Below are 19,785 nucleotides of genomic sequence, written 5' to 3'. Positions count from 1 at the left end.
TATATAAGCAACTATATATAAGCATTAAAGCTTATATATAAGCTTTAATGCTTTATCGTTGAGCTGTGAAATAGCATTTATCATACTTAATCTCCTTTAACTGATTTCTGTCTTGCTGAATCCCTAAGTAACTTTTACCACTAAAAATCTTTTTCATCTGGTATTTCTCATGGAGAAAATTAGCTCGTAATTTCTGTCACAGCATATTAAATCCTTGCTGTGAGGAAATAATGACCTGATTGTATTGTTTAAAGTGAAACTGTGTTCTTTTTGGGTGCTTTAGTTTTACTACCAACAGCAAATTGGCTTCTGTTGTAAGATGTTTTTCTTCTGGTTTTCGTAAAGTTGTATTCACAATTTTTAGCTCTTCTCACATCTCCTTATTCTAAATGAAAATATAATAAGTTTGTTTGCTGATAAATTTACTTTGATAAACTAAATGTTCAACTGCAACAGACTTGAAAAAGTTGCTGCAAATTTGTTCTCTGATTTAGAGTTGATGAATTGTCAAATGTCTCTTCATTGGTTTCTTCTTTGGTCTTATTTCAAACTAGTATATTTTCACAGTAAAAATGTAATCCCTCACTAAATTCAAAGGATTTTTTTAGCCATATGCTTAGGTTATCAATCTGTAAAAAAGCAGATATTCCGCTTCCTCCAATAAGCTCAACATTTTGATTACAAGCTGTAAAGACTGGTGAGGTTTTTGTTTGCCAATTGGAAAGAAGGATCAGCTGATGGCTCCATCTAGACAAAAAAAAAAATCCGGAAGAAAGCAAATTGCATATATTTTTCAGACGCCTGAAGATGAAACATTAATTTATTCAAACAATAAAATTCAAATTTGTGAAATAGTCAAACTGTCCACCCTTTAAGCCGGCATGAAATGCCAAGTAAAATGCTCTGACATAAATGGCATTGCGCCCTCTTCTGGAGAAAAAATAGAACAGCCAAATCCTGCTAATGGAAGAAGTGCAAAAAGGAAATACGCATCCTAATAATTTATTATTGATTAAATACAACCGTACATATTTTTAATATTGTTAATAAGCGTTCTAAACCGTTTCTTTTAAATTTACAGTTTTCTGATTGGCTTGTTCCACCACTTCCTCTGTTCATGACGTCCTTCCTGCTTTACCAGAGGGACACGTGCAAGTTCTAATATCTGAGTCGAGGGGAAAGGCTTCAAACTTCAGCTTTTATACTGTCCCGATAGGTGTACAGTTTTGATTTTCTTGTGAAAGGCTTTACCGAATAAGCAGTCAACATGGTAAAGCCTCAGTTTAAGGGGAATAACTCGATAAACCCTTCTTCGTCCAGCACGAACCCCGGTAAGCTAGACAGTTTGTTTACACCTGTAGCTAACTGCAGCTAATAGCTCTAGCGTGCTCTTCTACTCACTGTATCCTGGATATAAATGCTGCTGATTACTTAAAGTAAAAATTAAACCCAAAATTTCGCTATGGTAGTTTAACATTTTACCTCGCAGCCTTTTGATTGTTTCATTGAAGTAATTTATTCCAAGTTGCAACCTCGCAGTTTCTCCCATTAGATTCACATGTACAGAGCAACAACATATAATTTATACAGATGTATTTGCAGAGAGTTATTCATTAAACATTCCCCTCGAAAGGCCCAGGTATTTACATTAAGATATAGTTTATTAAAGTTCTTCATTATAAAGTTGGAAAGAATGAATACAAGCAGTTGCGATGTTATTTTTTATTGCGATGGCGTTATTTTTATTTTATCTTATGTTTTTTATTTTTTTATTTTATTTAAATGTATTACACTTATTGTCTATAATATCTTTGTATATGTAAAGTTTTAATCTGCATAACAAAACTGTCTTGACCATTGGTTCCCCAGATCGAGTCAAAGGTGCAGGGGGAAACAACATGAGGGACAGAGCCACCATTAAGCGTCTGAATATGTACAGACAAAAACAAAGATGGTAATGAATGATAACATATTCTATGTTTGTAACAGGATTGTTTGTAGCTTTCAGCTGAAATATAAACGTAAGTGCTGTATTAACACTGATGCCTTGGTTCTGTCTACAGTAACAACCGAGGGAAAGTTATCAAACCTTTACAGTACCAGTCTACAGTAGCACCAGGAACAGTTGCCAGAGTTGAACCCAACATCAAATGGTTTAGTGAGTATGTTTTCTTTCTATTGCTGCTAATGATGGAGAGATTATTATTTGTTCTGGCACCATTTTATTCTGAATATCATTTATTTGCATTTGTGATTGATATTAAACTCAGAATGTATTTTCATGTTACATTTAGAATTGTCCTTTTGTTTATTTAATTTTAATTTTACAAAAACATAAATAAAAAATTCAAGTAATATTTCAGAGTGCGTGCGCCCCATGTTTGGAGGCCATAGTCCTCGATGCGGATGTCCTGGGTTCGACTCCCGGTCCCGACGACCTTTGCCGCATGTCTTCCCCCCTCTCCTCACCCTCTTTCCTGTCTGCCTACTGTCGCAAAAATACGAGCCACTAGTGCTGCAAAAAAAAAAAAAAAAGTAATATTTCAGTCGAGATATACTTGACTAACTTCATTGTTGCAATGTATATGGTTACAAGTAAATATACACCTATATTTTCAGGTATAGATAAGATTTACTTTCTTTCCTTTATGGAACTTTAGTGATATGATGATGATGATGGAAATAATAAGGGGGAGAGTTTCTGTCAAATACGTAACGGTTGCAAAGTTATAGGCAATGTTTTAATTTCTGACAGGAATAAATTTTATGTGTTTGGTTGCTTTAGATAAAGTCGGATGCAAATGCCTCCGTAAATGTGATTAATTGCAAAATATTTGAACCAATTGAGCCTTGACTCATGTTTGGGTCTTACGTGTTTCAGCAAACACTCGAGTGATAAAGCAGTCAGCCCTCCAGAAGTTTCAAGAGGAGATGGGAGCAGTACAGAAGGATCCATACCGTATGGTGATGAGGCAAAGCAAACTGCCCATGTCTCTTTTGCATGACAGAGCCAAAGCTCATGTGAGTAAAGTAGCATAGCAATTACACAAAATCCAAAAAACACCAAGTTGTTTTAGTTGTTGTAACATTTAGTATAATCTCTTATAAAAAACAGACATCTTTTATAATCCACTAAAGATACCTTTACATCATCTTAAGGAAGTATTCATACCCCTGAAACTTTTTCACATTAGAACCACAAATATTGTTGCTTTTCATGGGGGTTTTGGGATGAACACAGAGTCACATTTCATTTTCAAAGTGGAAAAAAAGATGCACGCTTTTCAATTGTTTTATGTTTTCCAAAAGAGTAATAAGAAAAATGCATCATGTATTCATTAATGACAACAGATGAAACATAGGCTTTTGGCATTTAAAGAAACTCTTTACAAAAAACCTCAAGCTTTGATTTAAACCACTGTAGCTCTGGCTTCATCCTCAACCCCAATCTAAAGTCTTTTGCAGCCCATAAGAGTTTTATTAAGAGCATTGTCCTTTATTTGGCTCCATTTGCACATTTAAAACCACACTAGCTGAATCAAAGTGCTTTAAAACATACTGAAACAAGTAAAGAAACACTTAGTAAAAGTAGTACAATAAGAAAAGAGGTCCAAACTTGATTTTAGAACAGCACCAAACTGTCAGCAATATTGTGTTATAAACTAAGTAACCATTTTTTAAATTTCTCTACAACTTTATGATGTGTTTCTTGGTCTTCCACTTTGGAATTATGAACTACTTTGTGTTGTCTTTCATGACTCTAATGTGATTAAAATGTGAAAATCCTACTGGGTCAAAGTGCTGTATGGATTTTTCTTTCAAATGCTGGGACTTTCCTGGAAGCTTTTTTGTTTCCATTCTTGCATAAAGTCCAATATTTGACTGCTTAGATGAACTAACTTGTTCCAGAAAAATATCACAAATTAAAGGAGCTTTCTGATTTCTTTTAAGGGTCTTTGTTTGGGATCTTGGCATGAGTATTTTCTGACAACCTCTGTAGCCCTATCCTTCTAAAGAAATGTTGCAATAGAGGCATGGCTTTTGTTTCAGGATCACTGGAAGATTTGATTAGCACTGGCATGGTCTCAGGGTGTTTTGTTGGCTTTTTTTGTTACATATTTGGGTGTTCTGTTTACTGTATACTTTTGTTCTGTGTTGTGTCTTGGAGGGCTGTATTGAAAATTTATTTAAATCGGGGAACAGGGAGAAAATATCTTTCACCAACAGCAAAAACTTTCCTTTATTGTGTCTTATCAGATATCTACTTTTTATTTTACAGCTATGTGCCATGCATTTTGTTCATTGTACAAAACAACTATAAATACACAGCCATACACCAAAGTGGTTGTAAGAGTTTAAGGATTAATATCATGTATGCACACTATTATGTTTGGAAAAGCAAGATTGTGAGTCTTAAGTTCAGAACAATCAGTGGTCTTAATGTGTTTTTCTATATTCCTGTAGAACTCTAAGGTACACATTCTAGACACTGAGGGATTTGAGACCACATTTGGTCCTAAGGCTCAGAGGAAGCGGCCCAATCTCCTGGTTGGAGATGTGAAGGATCTTGTAGAGAGAGCAGAGGCTTCAGCGTTGAACTACAGTGCCGAGAAAGACACAAACCTGGTGACGGAGGATACGGGTGTCCGGTAGGATTTTTACTTATCCTAATGACAAAATAGAACTTTTTTAAAGTCTATGTATAGTTACATTTAAAGATAGTGACAGACTTTTGCAACAGGGAGGAAGTACGTGAGGAGATTTTCAAAAAGGGTCAATCGAAGAGGATCTGGGGAGAACTCTACAAGGTAACACTCCTGTATACTTGATTATTTAGTCCCAGTATTAAAATATTGACAAGTAATTTAAAGAAAAAAAAACTCCCTCCCCCAAAAAAGTGGTTGCTATGTAAATGTCTTTTCACCATCTTGGACTTTTCATGTAACTTTTCTGTTTTTCTATGCCCAGGTACTGTTTTGTCTCCAAATGCTGAAAAAAAAATTAAACATGTTTAAATGTTCCTTGAAAACGGAAAAACAAAAATAACAGGTGGAGGCTTTACGTGCTTTAGAACATATTGCTCATTAGCCTATAGGTTAATCAGTCTGACATGGATAAAAAAAAATAATCTATCCTCTGGCAGCATCGTCATAAGCCATCTGATATAAACTTCAGGGTTTATATCCTCATAGTCTGAGGTCATTAAAACGGAATGGCAAGCTGTTTGAGTTTCAAAGTCAGTGGTCTACAGTTAATTGGATTCATTCTGGATTCGTGTTTTAAAGGTGATCGACTCGTCTGATTTCATAATCCAAGTGCTGGACGCCCGTGATCCAATGGGAACCCGCTCCAAAAGCATTGAGACATATCTGAAGAAAGAGAAACCTTGGAAACATCTCATCTTTGTATTAAACAAGTGTGATCTTATCCCTACTTGGGTCACGGTGAGATGTTTAGAGCATTTTCACTTTGTTTTATGGGTTGCTTTAACTGCTTTAAATTGCTCTTAAGTAATTTGTCTTCTTTACTGCCTTTTCCCCACAAATCAGAAACGATGGGTTGCCGTTCTGTCCCAAGAGTATCCAACTCTAGCTTTCCATGCCAGCCTGACCAACTCATTTGGTAAAGGTTCTCTCATCCAGCTTCTCAGGCAGTTTGGGAAGGTAAGCTAATGCTTCCAAATGGAAATCTTCTTGACTTTTCTTTTGATGCATAAAGCTCAAATAAAAGTGTAAAATGAAGCTAAAATCTGCATTTACTTCAACAACTGGTTTGAATAATCTAGTCACAGCAATACAGCTAAATAACTGTAGTGAATACAATTATTTAAACTTAATATATTATTAAGCTTAAGAATTCTAATCTTGATTGTTAAATTCCAGATTCAAAAAATACTTTATTTAAAGTTTGTATTTTAAAACATCAATTATTTCAGATGCCAGGTTTTTAAGATGACTGTTCAACAAGGGAGGGCTTTATTGGAGCAAGCATTGCCTCAGAGAGGGTGTTTTGTTGATGTAGTTGTATCCAAATGCCCAGTTTTGAATAATATAATATAACATATATATTATTATACATCTCACATTGTTTTTCCAGTAACGTTTGTTCCTTATTGCAATTTGAAGGCATTGACAGTTAAAACACTTAAATAAATACCGCATGAGTCATCAGTAGTGTTTACAAAAACTTGGAAAGCAGTATAATACACTTCAGAAAATCTTTTCTTTTAGTTTAAATCACCGTATCAATAACTCCTCATTCGTCTGGCATTTTACCTGCCCCCGCCTCGGCTCTGCTTCCAACATGTTTGATAGATGAAGTGGGATGCTTTAAATTATGAGCTGTTTTGCTGTCTAAAGATTTTAGTTCCAGAGACCTGATCTTTTATAAACATTTTCAAGCCCATGTTTTTTATGGATATTTTGTATTTGAGCTAAGCCTGCTTTGTTTATATTGGAATCAAAATGAAGAAAATTGTTTACTAAATTGAACTCACTTTTAAGTCTGTATAAAGCTTGGTGTTGAAATGCCTCTGTATGACATTGTGAGATTTGTTGTGTTTTCCTTCATGTGCAGCTCCACACAGACAAGAAACAGATAAGTGTGGGTTTCATTGGCTACCCAAATGTGGGAAAGAGTTCAGTTATCAACACTCTGCGCTCAAAGAAGGTCTGCAACGTGGCACCCATCGCTGGAGAAACAAAGGTAGAGTCGACATTTGATCGTGCATGTTTCATTAGTGTTTCTTCTTACTCATCAAAGTCAGCATTTAACCCATACCTCCCACAGGTGTGGCAGTACATCACACTAATGAGGCGCATCTTCCTCATCGACTGCCCTGGTGTCGTTTACCCATCAGAGGACAGCGAGTCTGATATAGTCTTAAAGGGAGTGGTAAGTGATTTTTTTTTTTCTGTAGTTCTGTGAGAAAATGAATTTGTCTGTATTCTGAGTAATGCTGAAAAAATAAAAATCTTACACACAAATGACAGATTTATTTAGAATAGTCTTAAGTATACACAAGATTCCTATGAATTCTAGAAAATTTAAATGTAATTAATTTTGGTTACAGACAGAGCCTACAAGTGGATTCATATTGACTAAAAAAAAAATCTATGTTCTCAAAATATGTAGAACAATTTTTTTCATTATGTTGCAGTAAAAAACTGAAATGAGCTTCAAAATGTATAAAAGCAGAACACCATTGTATCAGTTGGAAACCTGCACATGCTTCATCTCAGATATTTAATGTCAGTTTTAGCCTCCACCTTTGTTTCAGTATTGTTTTTATTGTTTTATAACCTCAACAATCTTCTTAAGGTTTGTTTACTAAAATAGTGTGATGCTGGATCTTCCTGTGTGTGTTCTTCCCTCCCTGCCAGGTCGTTATTGTAAATATAAATTTATTATTAGTAATTCACCACGTTATAGAAATCAATAAATTTAATTAGCAGTTTCAGTAAGATGACTAACTTAACTTTGAGACATCCAGAAATATTTTTAAAGTACAAGACGTCCCGCAACATAATGATCCATAAAAGTTGGGATGGATAAAACAGAACAACCTGTTGCAGTAAACACCAGCTTTGGTGTTTACTCACAGACATAGATCACAAAAGGTCTCCTTTTGAATAGCTTTTTAAATGTATCTGGGTTTTTTTTTTGTTTTTTTTTTTACTTTAATGTGAAGACATTTCTCACTGAGGAAAATAACCTTTAGTCTTTTTTATGATGTTCTTTCACAGCAAACGGTGTTGTTGGTAACTCTTTTTGTTGTTGTGTTTACTGATCCTAAAACAGACAATTTCCGTCCTGTCTGTTCACTGTCAGGGAGAGTGAAGGCGGAAATGTTCTGTCTGTTTAGTTTTTTTTCTCTGCACCTCTGCTTTTATTTTTTAAAATGGAGCAATGCAGATCACACATATGTGGGGAAAAATCTCTTTATTACATAGACTAATGAGAACTCATCCTCAGCAGTGTGTTTCAAGATTGGTTAAACGTACAGATAATTAAACCCAGCAAATATATTTGCAGGAAAAAACAACCACCTGTCTCAATTTTCTTTGTCTCAAGGAAAATATTTGCAATTTGCATTGAAGTCACTATAACTTAAAGTTTGTACCTTCATATTTTACATTTCTTCTTTTCCTCTTCCTTGGTAAGGTTCAAGTGGAGAAGATCAAAAACCCAGAAGAGCACATTGGTGCGGTACTGGAACGAGCCAAACCCGAGTACATCCAGAAGACTTACCGAATCCCAACATGGAGTTCTGCTGATGACTTCCTTGAGAAGCTGGCATTTCGTACTGGGAAGCTTCTAAAGGTTTGATTCTTCATTTCTTATGAGATTTAAACACAGGGTTACAAGTGCCTAAAACCCTTGAAAATGCTTAAATTTCAATTAGGTGTTTTGAAGGTTTGTGGATGATTTTTGTATAATGTTCTTGAAAGTGCTTGATAGTCAAACTGCACAGTTTTGTAATAAAATGCAACCTATCGTGACTAAAGCCTACATTTACAGTTGAAACCAAATATTGTCATACACATAATAAAAAGATGCAAATTTTTTCTCACTGTCTGAAGTTAAGTCAGAATTACCAAAATTATTTCTATTTGCAAAATGCCAGAAAATTTTACAAGAACATTTTTTGATTTTTTTTAATGACTTTTTTTGTATGTTGTGTTTAAGAAATTAATTCACCTCAACACAGTTTGCTTGGATTGTCTCACTGTAATGACTATTTATTATTGTTATCAGTTCGGTGACTTATTAATCATCTTATATTTTATATGTTAAAGTTATTGACATTGGTGGATTTTGTGTTAAATGTGTCTGGTGTATTGTGTATGTAAGAGAGAGAGACATTGCAAAACACACAAATTTTCTATGTTTTAATTTACTTTGCTGTAGAATGCAGAATAATACCACCAAAATTTTTTTATTTTTATCTACGTGTGGTGCTGGAAAAGTTTGGAATTTTATCTTCAAACTGCTTGAAAAGTGCTTGAATTTAAAAAGTGTATGAACCCTTTAAGGATATTTTATTCTCTCTATACTATTCAGTAAAGATCACCTTTGCACATTAAAAGAGCCGTCAAATTTTAATATTTGAACTATAAAAACTTTTTTCTTATCTGCATTTTACAGGGAGGTGAGCCCGATCTCAGTACGGTCTCCAAAATGGTTTTAAATGACTGGCAGAGGGGACGGATCCCCTTCTTTGTGAAGCCTCCTGGACCAGAGGGAGATCCAGAAGTAAGAGTTTGCAAAGTCTTTTCTTTCTCCTTCTCCAGCCTGTTCTTTTTACGTAAGTTACTGTGACTTCTGTAGGATGAAAAACCATTGGCCCTGGAAGGACCACCGGCTGCAGAGGAGAACGTTCAGGAGGAACAGGCGGATAATCCGGACAGCGCGTCCGGAGAACAGGAGGAACAGCAGCAGCGGCAGAAGGAGCAGGTCCAGAAGATCCTTGCTAATGTCCGACAGAACTTTGGCAAGATCAACGTGGCGCCTGAGTTCACTGAAGAAGATTTGATCCCTGTGGAGATGCCAGACTTAGACTTGTCTGATTTTTCTGGCTCTGACGTTGATGAGGACGTTGACGAAGATGAGGGAGGGCAGGAAGACAAGCCCAATGCAGAGCCAGCTGATGGAGATGCTGAGGTCTCTGAGGAGACACCATCTCAGACTGACGCTACCAAAGGCAAAAAGAGTTTACGGGAGGTAATCCATGAGCACGATGAGAAAATTGCGAAGTACAAGCAGTTCCTGGACCGAGCCAAATCCAAGCGCTTCTCTGCAATACGGTAAGTTTTGGTGTCCAAATTTCTTACTGCATATTTTCTTGGTCTTGGACTGGACCTTGTTTTATTCTTTTGTTAGTTAATGAGATGTTGGCAGACAGAGAAATGCCAGGCGCATCAAGGAGGTCCATGGAAATCAAGCTTTAAGGACTAACAGCTGTCATTTTGACTAATCGGTAGCCTGTCCTAAAATGTATTTCATCAAGTTTTGTTATTTTTTTTTCAATCAATTTGAGCCCACAGATTAAATTACAAATTATATCCAAGCTCTCCAGTTAGTTTTTGTCCAATTTAGTTTATTTCTGCAAATCCCTGAAGAAATAAACTGTTTGCTTTGCTTGGAAAATTTAGTAGTTTGCTATTTTTCATCTGTTTGAACAGAATACCAAAGGCACTTTCTGACAAAGTGTTTACAGACCTCAAGACCAAGCAAGAGGCACCTAAAGAAGCACAGAAGAGAGAGAATCCGTCAACGGGTACGACCATTTATCACTCTGAGTTTGGTGATTGATTTTGAAATTGAGTCAGATGTGGTGGACATCCAAATGTTTTCAACAGCGAAACTCTGACTGAGTCAGGCTAACATTTAAGTACTGATGGCTGTTTTTTTTAATCTGACTGATTTCAGCTACAAACCAGAAGAGCAAGAAGAGGAAAAGTGTGGAGGATGAAGATAAATCTATTCCACAGCACAGGCTTACATCTAAACAGGTTTGCAGCTTTTGTTTGTCTTGTGTCAAATAAAGGGTCTCGATAAACTAGTCACAGCCCTTCAACTTTTTTACGTTTTGTCACATTATGAAACATAAAGATGTGAAACAAAGAGATTTGTGAACAAACGGCATCCTGAAGACCACGGAACAAGAAAAAGTTGTAGGGAAACAATCTTACAAAGAAATAGCTGTTCAGTCAATCTGATTGAAAGTAACCAAGAGGCCTGTGCTAAATCTGACGGAGCTGTAGGCAAAGTGCAAAGGAATTTGCAGCAAGTCGTGAACATTCCTACTTGCAGATGCTTAATATCTAACCTGAATTAGTTTGAGTTTTTCCACTAAGAAGAATGGGCAGGAATTTCAGTCTCAACATGTGCAAAGATGGTTGAGATTCAAGCAGAACAATGTTTTGCAATCTTATAATTCCTGCAGTATCACTGTCACAAGGGCTGATGAATGTGAATATTTTGAATATTGAATATTTTTGTGTATCATTGTGGGCTGGTCTATCTGATATATGTAATGTTAAAAACTGTTTAATGTTTTTGATGCCCTTTTTGTTCCTTTCTTTCATGTTCACAGAGAAGAGCACTGGACCGTGCTAAGAAGGGGAAGAAAGTTGGAGTGCGTTACTATGAAACGCACAATGTGAAAAACAAGAACAAGAACAGAAAGATTCCAGCACCGCCTGCAGAAAGTCGTGGGTCTAAAAGATCAAAGCACTAGACCGGGAATAAACACAAAACTATACATATTTAAACTGGCCAAATTGGCTACATTTTATTGAAATGACAAGCTAAGCAAAATCCTGAAGCTAAACATCAACGTGTCTTTTTTCCAGTGGTAATATGATACTTTATTTTGACTACAAGCAAATGGTCGTACCTTGCCCTCTCAACTCTTGAACTCCATGTAATTCCTCATTCACAAGTGAGCTGCTCTCTTGACATTCAAGAGAAATGTTCAGTGTGTTAACTGCTTAAAATATAGCTGTCATGCTCTACAAATAAAATGCGAAATTTCCTGCAGCTGTCAACTCATTCATTTATCAAGTGGAGAAAAAAACCCATCTTGTATTAAATCTGATATCCGGTGTGAGAGGTTTCACTTCTTTGGATTAATCATCCCATCCAGTTGTGTCTGAAAGCAAAAAAATTATACAATATTAATTTTTGAACATTCTACACATCCCAACACATTTGTGTTGTTTTACAAGGGATAGATAGAAAAAGTCACCTTGAGCTGTTGATTGGTTTTCTTCAAGAACTGAATTTCCTCATTGAACTTTCTTTCCTCCACTTGTCTCTTCTCAGTTTCCCTCTTTTCAATTGCATCACATCTCTCCTTCTGTTCATCTAGTTGTCTCATGAGTTCCTGCTTCTCACTTTCCAGATCTAAAATCTACAAATGGGATGGAAAAACACAGCAGGAAGTTCCCAGTCTTTTAAATATCTGTAAAGAAATTGCACTCTCTGCTGGACTTGTAACAACAGTGCAATTTAACAATTTAATCAGTAAGCAAAAGGGACAAAGCTGTTTGAATAGTGGGTTTTTTCTAGTCTAATGACTACAGATAAGCTGATACCCTTACTTTTTTTTCTATGTCCGCCTTTCCGTGTTCAGCCTGCAGTGCCTTTCTCATGCCAAAAGCGATGCTGCTTTCGTACAGTGTTTGGTACGTGGCAATGGTCATTTTAAGCTCATCTCTGACTCGCAGCAGAAGCAGACCCCTCTCAGCACAGATGATGGTTACCTGTCTGATTAATTCATCTTGGAAAACAAAACAGATTTAAATCAGTTTGTGAGAACCTGTCTGTATAAAACATAACTAATAAATTTAAAATCCAGCTGTGTAAATCTCTAAAAATATATTTACTAGAAATGTCAAGAATGTTACGGTTGCACTGCCTCAGCATGATGTTACCTCACCCATCTGACAGATGGTTAAGTATTTTGAGATTTTAAAGCCTCATTTGCCTCAGCATTGTGGCCACAAAGCTCAGTTTTTGTCTCTTCATGTAGGCAATATTTTCTCCAAATCGCATTTAGTTTTTCCATCCGAGCATCTGTATATTTCATTCATCCGTCAAAGTGTTGATTTTGGAACGAGCTCTTGCTTTTCATCAGGACCTGTCTGGTCTGTGTAGATCATTTCCCAGTTTAGCATGCTTTGGCTGTGATGGTTTCCAAATATCTAAACCAGTTTATTTTATTCTGACAGCAAAGGTCAGATAGATGAGAATCAAAGGTGTTCCAACAGGACAATGTTCCTGAATTGATAAAATTAGCTTCATAAGTCTAACATTAAGCTTCCTGAACAACCTCTCCAAAGTCCTGTCCTAATCTCTAATGAACATTTTTAAGCTTTTTTGTTTTTTATTGATTCCCTCCTGGAAAACATACATTCAAATGTACACTACCGTTTTTGCCCAGAGGACTGGTCAAATATCCAGTTGGAATTATGCTTGAAGCTTGATGGTTTTAAAATGTGTGTGATCAAGCTACAACTTGCAACATTTATCCAATTATTAGTGGAGCGCTATATGTTTCTTGAGCACTTAATTCTGGATATGAAAATAATTCAAGAGAAAACATAATTTTTCCACCCAGGAAGATCATTTGAGTTGCACCAATAAAGGACAAAAATTAATACAACCTACATCTAAACCTCAGATTAGAACATTGTAATAGTGAGTTTCATGATAGTGTCACATCCACAACCTTCTTACCAAAGCACTGAGAATAAAGCTCTCTGCGGATAGGACAGATGCCTGTGTGTCTGGCCTGTCTCTGCTCCAGCTTTGTGTCCAGCTCTTCCTTCAGGTGGATTATTTCTGGTCTTGTACAAGGTACACTGGATACCTTCTGCACCCACAGCTGGTTTCCTTCTGACCATTCCCTACAATATTGATGGTTGAGAAGGTTGAACTTAATGAATCAGTTTACTGAGTAAGAGGATGGGTATACCTGGGTGGAAGGATAGCATCCAGGATCTCCTCGTTTTCCATTTTGCTGACATCACTGGTTGCAGGTTTTGATTTAGGAGATGGTGGAACTGCTGCATCAGGGCCCTGCAGAGGGATCCTTTTTATTTGGCGCACCTGTTAAGAGACATATTCTGCAGTGAGTTCATTATTCATGATACAAGAATACTTTTATTATTCCAGATCTGTTGGAAATGTATTGAAGTAATATATGAGCACAGGGGATTATAAAAGGCATATTCCTTTTGTCTTATGGTGACATCTATCCACTCTTGCTTTGTAACAATTTTCACTTTCAAAATCCTATTAAATACATTGTAATATAAGTCAAAGATGGGCACCAGTCAAGTCAACAGTGGGTACCAAAGCACCTAATTGTTTCAAAATTATGTTTTAAGCCATTTTTGTCATATACATCTCAATTATGTCATCAAAAAGCACATTTACATAATGTCATTTGGAACAGTAATGTTATGTTGTGCTTTGTACAATCATGGGAAAGATTCTTAGCTTTAATATTTTCCACAAGCTGGTGGTCTAGAGTGTTGTAGCTAAGCACATGGGAAGTTAAGTGGAAGGACAATGCGTGGTAGGTAAAGACACAGATAACATGTAAAAGCACAACCTTGCAATAATTGTGAGGCTACTACTGTTGTGTCCTTGTGTGAAGGCACTCTTAAAGGGACAATATTATGTATTTTCCAGGCACATAGTGCCATGTTATGGCATAGTCAAGTAACTGTTACCTTCAGTTGCTATACAAATGCTATATATAGATCAAACATGGCAAAAGAAAATTGACTTCACAATTTAATGCCTTGAAACTAGACCTTTGCTTCTTCAAGAAGCTCCAACTATTTCTGACACTCTGCCTTCAGCTCATCATCACATTTCTCCATTAAGCCTTTAACATTGTTCTTAGGAGTGTTGCACTGAAAAGTAGTTGGTATGATAAGCTCAGCAGATGTACAGTTCCAGAAATTTGCTCATTACTGCTGGAGCTAGTCTGAAGGAACAGCGGATCAGCAGAGGGAACCTGGGCTTGGAGACTGCTGCTTCATACAGACTGAGTCGGTTCATACACCCTGAATAACTATTCAGGGTGTATGAACCGACTGTGCCTTGAATCAAACCAATACTCAAGGTATATCTTTGATGAAGAACTAACATCATAATATGATGTAAAGGGAAAAAAGTAGATTTTACATAGTACCCTTCTTTAAAGCAGACAGTGAGAAGATTAGCGTTTTTTTATTTGATTATTTAGTTGGGTTTGAGGCACTTTTTTGCTAGTAAGCCATAACCACTAAAATGAACATGAAATCTTAAAGTATATCACTATTTAATCATTCTTAAATATCTGTTTGAGCATAATTCAAAGCTTTTCCAAATATTCATCTTTCTTTCTCGGTAATTGCCACTTTCACCTCAGTGGCGACTTACCTTTGGAGATTTCTCCCCGGAGGTTGTCTTGACCAACATAGGGGTATCATATTTCAGAAGAGAATCCGCTGGCGGAATCATTTTTTCTCTTTCTTTTTAAATCAAAAATAAAGTTATTTTTGCCTACAGACACGGAAATATCGTTGCTCGTTAAAACTGTTGATCATGTTGTCATGGTAACACTATCCTCGTGTTCTTTCTGTTCAAGTACAAAATAGGTTTGAAATGGTGTAACAAAAAAGAAGACAACTTACAAAGTGTCGGATTTGTACAATACGGTCCAATTATTTTGTATTTTGGAAAAGAAACAATATCGGATCTTTTTTGATAAATATTTAGATGGGTAGACGATTTACTCCGTAAGTCCATAGAAAACGCGTTATCGCGTTCGTCATCTTGTGAGTGGCAAATTGCCCTGGAAATCAAAAAAAGACAACACTGTTAATATTGATCTAATTTTAGTTATGTTATGTACAGGTTATATTATGTGTTAACTTTTAGCATTGGTAATTGTTAACTCTGAAGAAATTCACCTACGAAATGTACCAAACCAATTAAGTTAATTCGGTTTCAGATATAATGTTTAGCCTGCATTTTGTCATTCGTTTTGTCAATGTACAAGTATTAATGGATTGAAACAGTTTAATCTTGTTTTTCACGTCCTAATAATATAAGTTTCTATAATGTTTTCTTTTGAGCGTACTTTAGTTTTAGGTTATGATTTATTTATGTACTTTGTTGGCACCTATTGTAAAATCTAAGTCAGAGCTCTGTAATGACAGGTTACGAACATTCACTGTAGGCTATAGTCAAATAACTGACGGACTTGTACAGCTATTTAACTTCTATCGCTTTAAAAAATGACACTCACAAGATGGCGAAGACGCCGACGTACGATCCCGACACTTTTGCGTTCACACCGGAACTTAAAAAGAAACACGGCAAGCACATCATCGAGATAAATTCTTTGTGAACCAGAGGAACCGGAAAGGGCGATCACGACACCAGAGCATAACTTTCGTAAGGGATTAAAGCTGTGTTTTTTGTTTGTTTATTTGCTTCTGAGTAAAGATGTACATTTAGTCGCGTTAAAATCGAATTGGTACATTTATTTTCTCTGAAAAATGACCAAAGAGAAACGACACCGAAGAAGGGAGTCTCCGACGCGGGAGACCGAAGTAAAGATAAAACAGGAGAAACTGAGCCCCACTAGGCCACAGAGATCACGCCGCTCGAGGTCCAGATCCGCCGGGACATCAAGTCCACCGAGAAGAAGAGCGAGCAGGTGAATGTAATAAAGTCGTCATATCTGGTTGTATAAAGTAGATTGGAAGTGCAATGTTCCCTTGTTTTATTTAAACTATATTTTAACTTGGAGATCGGCCTGGATCTATCAGGACATGTATTTTGGTGTTGCTGAAGCAGGCTTTCATTTATGAAACTACGGATCAATATCAATAGTTAATGATCAATAATTCACAAAACCAGCTGTCTTGGTCACAGATCAATAACACTGTAATCATGGTTGCGCTGTTTTTGTAATTGTATACAGAATTGTAGGAAACGATTCTGTACCTGTTGCTACAGTGTGTGCTGCAGTTTGTTGAACCTGTTGTCAACACCGATTATTTCCGGATACTTAAGTTCTTATCGCTCTGAAACTAAGACTTTAAAATCAGATCCCTAAAATTACTGTTCTGATGCTCAAGCTCACAAAAGTTTATCTGCCCATCTTAATGTTGTACAGAATGATACTGGAGATATTTGCGACCAATCAGATTCGTGATTGAACAATCATGATTTCTGAGGGGATTTTGTGTCATATGTTTTAAAATCTCTGTACTTTTGGTCAAGTGTCTGTTTTACATTTCATACAGATCACCGGGTAAGGCAAGGCAGCGCTCACCAGACAGAAGAGAAACCTCTCCTGTTGGAACGAGCAACAGATCTCCTAGAAACAGGAGAAGTCGCAGTCCTCATCGTGGCAGTGATGCCAAAGTGAAGCGGGTAATTCAGTTTGAATCATGAGATCAACACTGAATGGGGAGAGAGCTATGCTTGAAAACTTATAAACCAGTTAATAATCAAACTTGCTGATTACTATGATGGGTTGTACACATAAGTGTTCACACCCTTAGACCTCTTCCATATTATGCCACAGAACGAATACAAACTTCAACGCATTTCACTGGGGTTTTATGTAGACCAACAAAAAGTGATGCATTAATGAAGAGAAAAAAAAGGATTTAAGGTATTTAAAAGTCTTGCAATTAAAAAGCTGAAAGACGTGGCAGGTATAAGTATTCACCCCCATTTAAAATGAAACCTCCCAATAAAATTCATTCTAATCAGTGGAATTTGTAGGATTAGTAAATGGAGTCCACCTCTGTGATATGTCAATATAAACAAGCTATTCTATGAGGGCCTCTGATGCTTGTTAGAAAACATTAATAACCCATTGAATATTGTTGTTGCAATGAGACATAATATGAAAATGTGTTAGACGTATGAATACCTTCACAAGGCATTGCCACAACATATATGAATGATAAATGCAAATGACAGGTACATTCAAATATGGAATATATATATATATAATTTCCTGAATGTCACCTGTAATTATTGAGTCAAACTTTGAGTAAAGGTGTCACAAGTTGTTTAAATAATTAGTGTTGCAAGACTGTGTTTTATTTATTACATTAGTTATAGTAATGTAATTAAATTACATTACATGTATCTGTATTTTAATAAAAAGATAGTAAACTGTGTTAGATCCCATAACACATTATGACCACACTTTAATTCTTCAATATGGTGATGATAATATGTCACAACCAATCATATTTGCTTTATGAATGCTTCCTTTTTAAATCCCACAGGAAAAGGAAGGACCAAGAGGAAGTGGTGATGAGCGGAGAAGAAGGAATGAGCAATCAGAGGATAGACAGAGCAGGAGGGAATCAGACAGGCCGCGGGACAGAGAACGCAACAGAGACAGGAATCGCGAACGAACAGCTCTGGCTTCTCAGCAAGAGGAGCGTCGGCAGCATGATGACCGACGCAGGGAAAACCGTCAACGGCATGAGGAAGAAGGCGAGGAACATAATTTTGGAACCTCTGATGGAGGGAGTGACGACTCAAGACCGCCTCCGGCTGAGAAAGAAAAGCCCAACTTTGAACTGTCAGGCGCGCTCACAGAAGATACCAACACATTCCGGGGCGTGGTGATCAAGTACAACGAGCCGCCCGAGGCTCGCATCCCAAAGCGCAGATGGAGATTGTACCCCTTTAAGAATGATGACCCCCTTCCTGTCATGTACATCCACAGACAGAGTGCCTATCTATTGGGGCGCCAGAGAAGAATCGCTGATATCCCCATTGACCACCCGTCCTGCTCCAAGCAACATGCGGTATTCCAGTACAGGTGGGAAGAATACCTGTCAGCAACTGTTATTTTTTGTTTTCTTAAGATTTTTTTGTCATATTTTTTCTTCCTCTGCTCTGATCTGTTTAACTTTAATGATGAATGTAAATGGTACACTGTTCTGTGTTTTGCAGATTGGTAGAGTATACTCGAGCTGACGGCACCACTGGCCGCAGGGTAAGGCCTTACATTATTGACCTTGGTTCTGGGAACGGCACCTACCTGAACAATCAGCGGATCGAGTCCCAGCGATACTATGAGCTCAAAGAAAAAGATGTTCTCAAGTTTGGCTTCAGCAGCCGCGAGTATGTGCTGCTGCACGAGTTCTCAGACACGAGCGAGGTGGATGTGAAGCAGGAAGAGGAAGATGACGAGGGAATTGATGAGTAAATTATTCCCACATACTCGAATGTCCGCATATATTCAGGCAAGATCACTAAAATTGTTAAAATTGCAGAGGTGTCTGCTGAAAATGGACTTGCAAACTGGTAAAATGCAGGAATTAATGTCCCAAAAGTGAGTGGAATTGTTGTATATTTTCTGTAAGTATTGAAGTCTTGCTTGAATCTGCCACAGTTGTCTCAAAGTAGACCTCCTTTTCTCAGGTTTGTATGATGCATGATTGATCTTTCTGATCTCATGTAATGTCAGGGTACATAACATTACTGCGGCGTGATCCCTGGATCCTTAAATAAAGATTTCTTATTGACAAAATAAACATTGAACTACAGATTAGATTTATTTTTCTTTCGAAATTTTTTGTAGAGCAAGCACAGGGAAAATATTTGACTTGTGCATTTTTGCACCACTGCAATGTGTATTCAAAGACTTGCCATTTCTTTTTTTTTTCAGTTCAGATGCATTTATAGTAAGTGTTAATTTTTGTACTGTAAATAAAAGCTAAAAATTTAGATTGCACAATTGTTTTGTGGTGATTTATTTTTATTCTCTACATTCCTGTCAAATATTTAACAAGGGAGAGAAATAGAACTATACATATTCTGAGCTTTCATTGCCTTTTAACAATTAAGTAAAAGCCAACTGATCCTGTCATGGATTTGTATGCTTCTGATCAAATCACATCAGGTGATGTGATTACATCAGCTGTGATCACTGAGTAAAATGGAGGCTGGGATATACTGGGAAACAAATGGCGTCATGAGGAAAGAACATTATGATGAAATATGGTGAAGCAACATCCAAGATATTTTCCAGAAAATTAGAGCTTAGGAAAATATGGGCCTTTTGAAAGGATATGTGACCAAATTAGTGCATAAGTGAAGCTGCTTAAGGGTAACAGAGTAAATATTTTAAAGTGGTCATATAAAGCCCTTTAGTTTGAAAACCTGTGGATTTGCTCCTAATGCCTTACATATTCACAAATTAAGACTGTCAACACAAAATGTTTTTTTTGTTGT

At 36.7% G+C, this 19,785-nt stretch overlaps 3 protein-coding genes across 3 annotated transcripts; 2 read left to right on the top strand and 1 right to left on the bottom strand.

Moving 5' to 3' along the window:
* The first annotated feature begins 1,099 nt into the window (after nt 1-1,099).
* On the top strand, nt 1,100-11,544 carry gnl2 (guanine nucleotide binding protein-like 2 (nucleolar)). Its single transcript, XM_044118066.1, has 16 exons — nt 1,100-1,331; nt 1,870-1,954; nt 2,064-2,158; nt 2,882-3,021; nt 4,465-4,649; nt 4,742-4,808; nt 5,286-5,444; nt 5,550-5,663; nt 6,577-6,705; nt 6,790-6,894; nt 8,164-8,322; nt 9,148-9,255; nt 9,331-9,806; nt 10,185-10,279; nt 10,432-10,514; nt 11,099-11,544. The coding sequence occupies exons 1-16, from the start codon at nt 1,268-1,270 to the stop codon at nt 11,240-11,242; spliced, it is 2,208 nt and encodes a 735-aa protein (XP_043974001.1). The 5' UTR covers nt 1,100-1,267; the 3' UTR covers nt 11,243-11,544.
* dnali1 (dynein, axonemal, light intermediate chain 1) lies at nt 11,525-15,145 on the bottom strand. Its single transcript, XM_044118068.1, has 6 exons — nt 14,944-15,145; nt 13,484-13,617; nt 13,246-13,415; nt 12,108-12,286; nt 11,753-11,917; nt 11,525-11,656 (listed from the first exon to the last, which is right to left on the bottom strand). The coding sequence occupies exons 1-6, from the start codon at nt 15,022-15,024 to the stop codon at nt 11,621-11,623; spliced, it is 765 nt and encodes a 254-aa protein (XP_043974003.1). The 5' UTR covers nt 15,025-15,145; the 3' UTR covers nt 11,525-11,620.
* Nucleotides 15,146-15,886: 741 nt separating this feature from the next.
* On the top strand, nt 15,887-19,285 carry snip1 (Smad nuclear interacting protein). The gene is made up of 4 exons (XM_044118067.1): nt 15,887-16,228; nt 16,821-16,950; nt 17,823-18,367; nt 18,502-19,285. The coding sequence occupies exons 1-4, from the start codon at nt 16,068-16,070 to the stop codon at nt 18,755-18,757; spliced, it is 1,092 nt and encodes a 363-aa protein (XP_043974002.1). The 5' UTR covers nt 15,887-16,067; the 3' UTR covers nt 18,758-19,285.
* The last annotated feature ends 500 nt before the right edge of the window (nt 19,286-19,785 follow it).

Source organism: Gambusia affinis, linkage group LG05 (assembly GCF_019740435.1).
Source record: "Gambusia affinis linkage group LG05, SWU_Gaff_1.0, whole genome shotgun sequence".
Lineage (NCBI taxonomy): Eukaryota > Metazoa > Chordata > Actinopteri > Cyprinodontiformes > Poeciliidae > Gambusia > Gambusia affinis.
This window is presented reverse-complemented; position numbering and strand designations above follow the sequence as displayed.

What these genes read in the sequence shown, in the direction of transcription:
- gnl2 (XM_044118066.1), top strand. Translation starts at nt 1,268, where the DNA reads ATGGTAAAGCCTCAGTTTAAGGGGAATAACTCGATAAACCCTTCTTCG. An exon ending in TTCGTCCAGCACGAACCCCG is followed by an intron (nt 1,332 to 1,869) that starts GTAAGCTAGACA and finishes TTGGTTCCCCAG; the next exon opens with ATCGAGTCAAAGGTGCAGGG. An exon ending in CCATCGCTGGAGAAACAAAG is followed by an intron (nt 6,706 to 6,789) that starts GTAGAGTCGACA and finishes TACCTCCCACAG; the next exon opens with GTGTGGCAGTACATCACACT.
- dnali1 (XM_044118068.1), bottom strand. Translation starts at nt 15,024, where the DNA reads ATGATTCCGCCAGCGGATTCTCTTCTGAAATATGATACCCCTATGTTG. An exon ending in GATGCTATCCTTCCACCCAG is followed by an intron (nt 13,416 to 13,483) that starts GTATACCCATCC and finishes TCAATATTGTAG; the next exon opens with GGAATGGTCAGAAGGAAACC. An exon ending in AAACCAATCAACAGCTCAAG is followed by an intron (nt 11,657 to 11,752) that starts GTGACTTTTTCT and finishes TTTTGCTTTCAG; the next exon opens with ACACAACTGGATGGGATGAT.
- snip1 (XM_044118067.1), top strand. Translation starts at nt 16,068, where the DNA reads ATGACCAAAGAGAAACGACACCGAAGAAGGGAGTCTCCGACGCGGGAG. An exon ending in CCGAGAAGAAGAGCGAGCAG is followed by an intron (nt 16,229 to 16,820) that starts GTGAATGTAATA and finishes CATTTCATACAG; the next exon opens with ATCACCGGGTAAGGCAAGGC. An exon ending in GTGATGCCAAAGTGAAGCGG is followed by an intron (nt 16,951 to 17,822) that starts GTAATTCAGTTT and finishes TAAATCCCACAG; the next exon opens with GAAAAGGAAGGACCAAGAGG.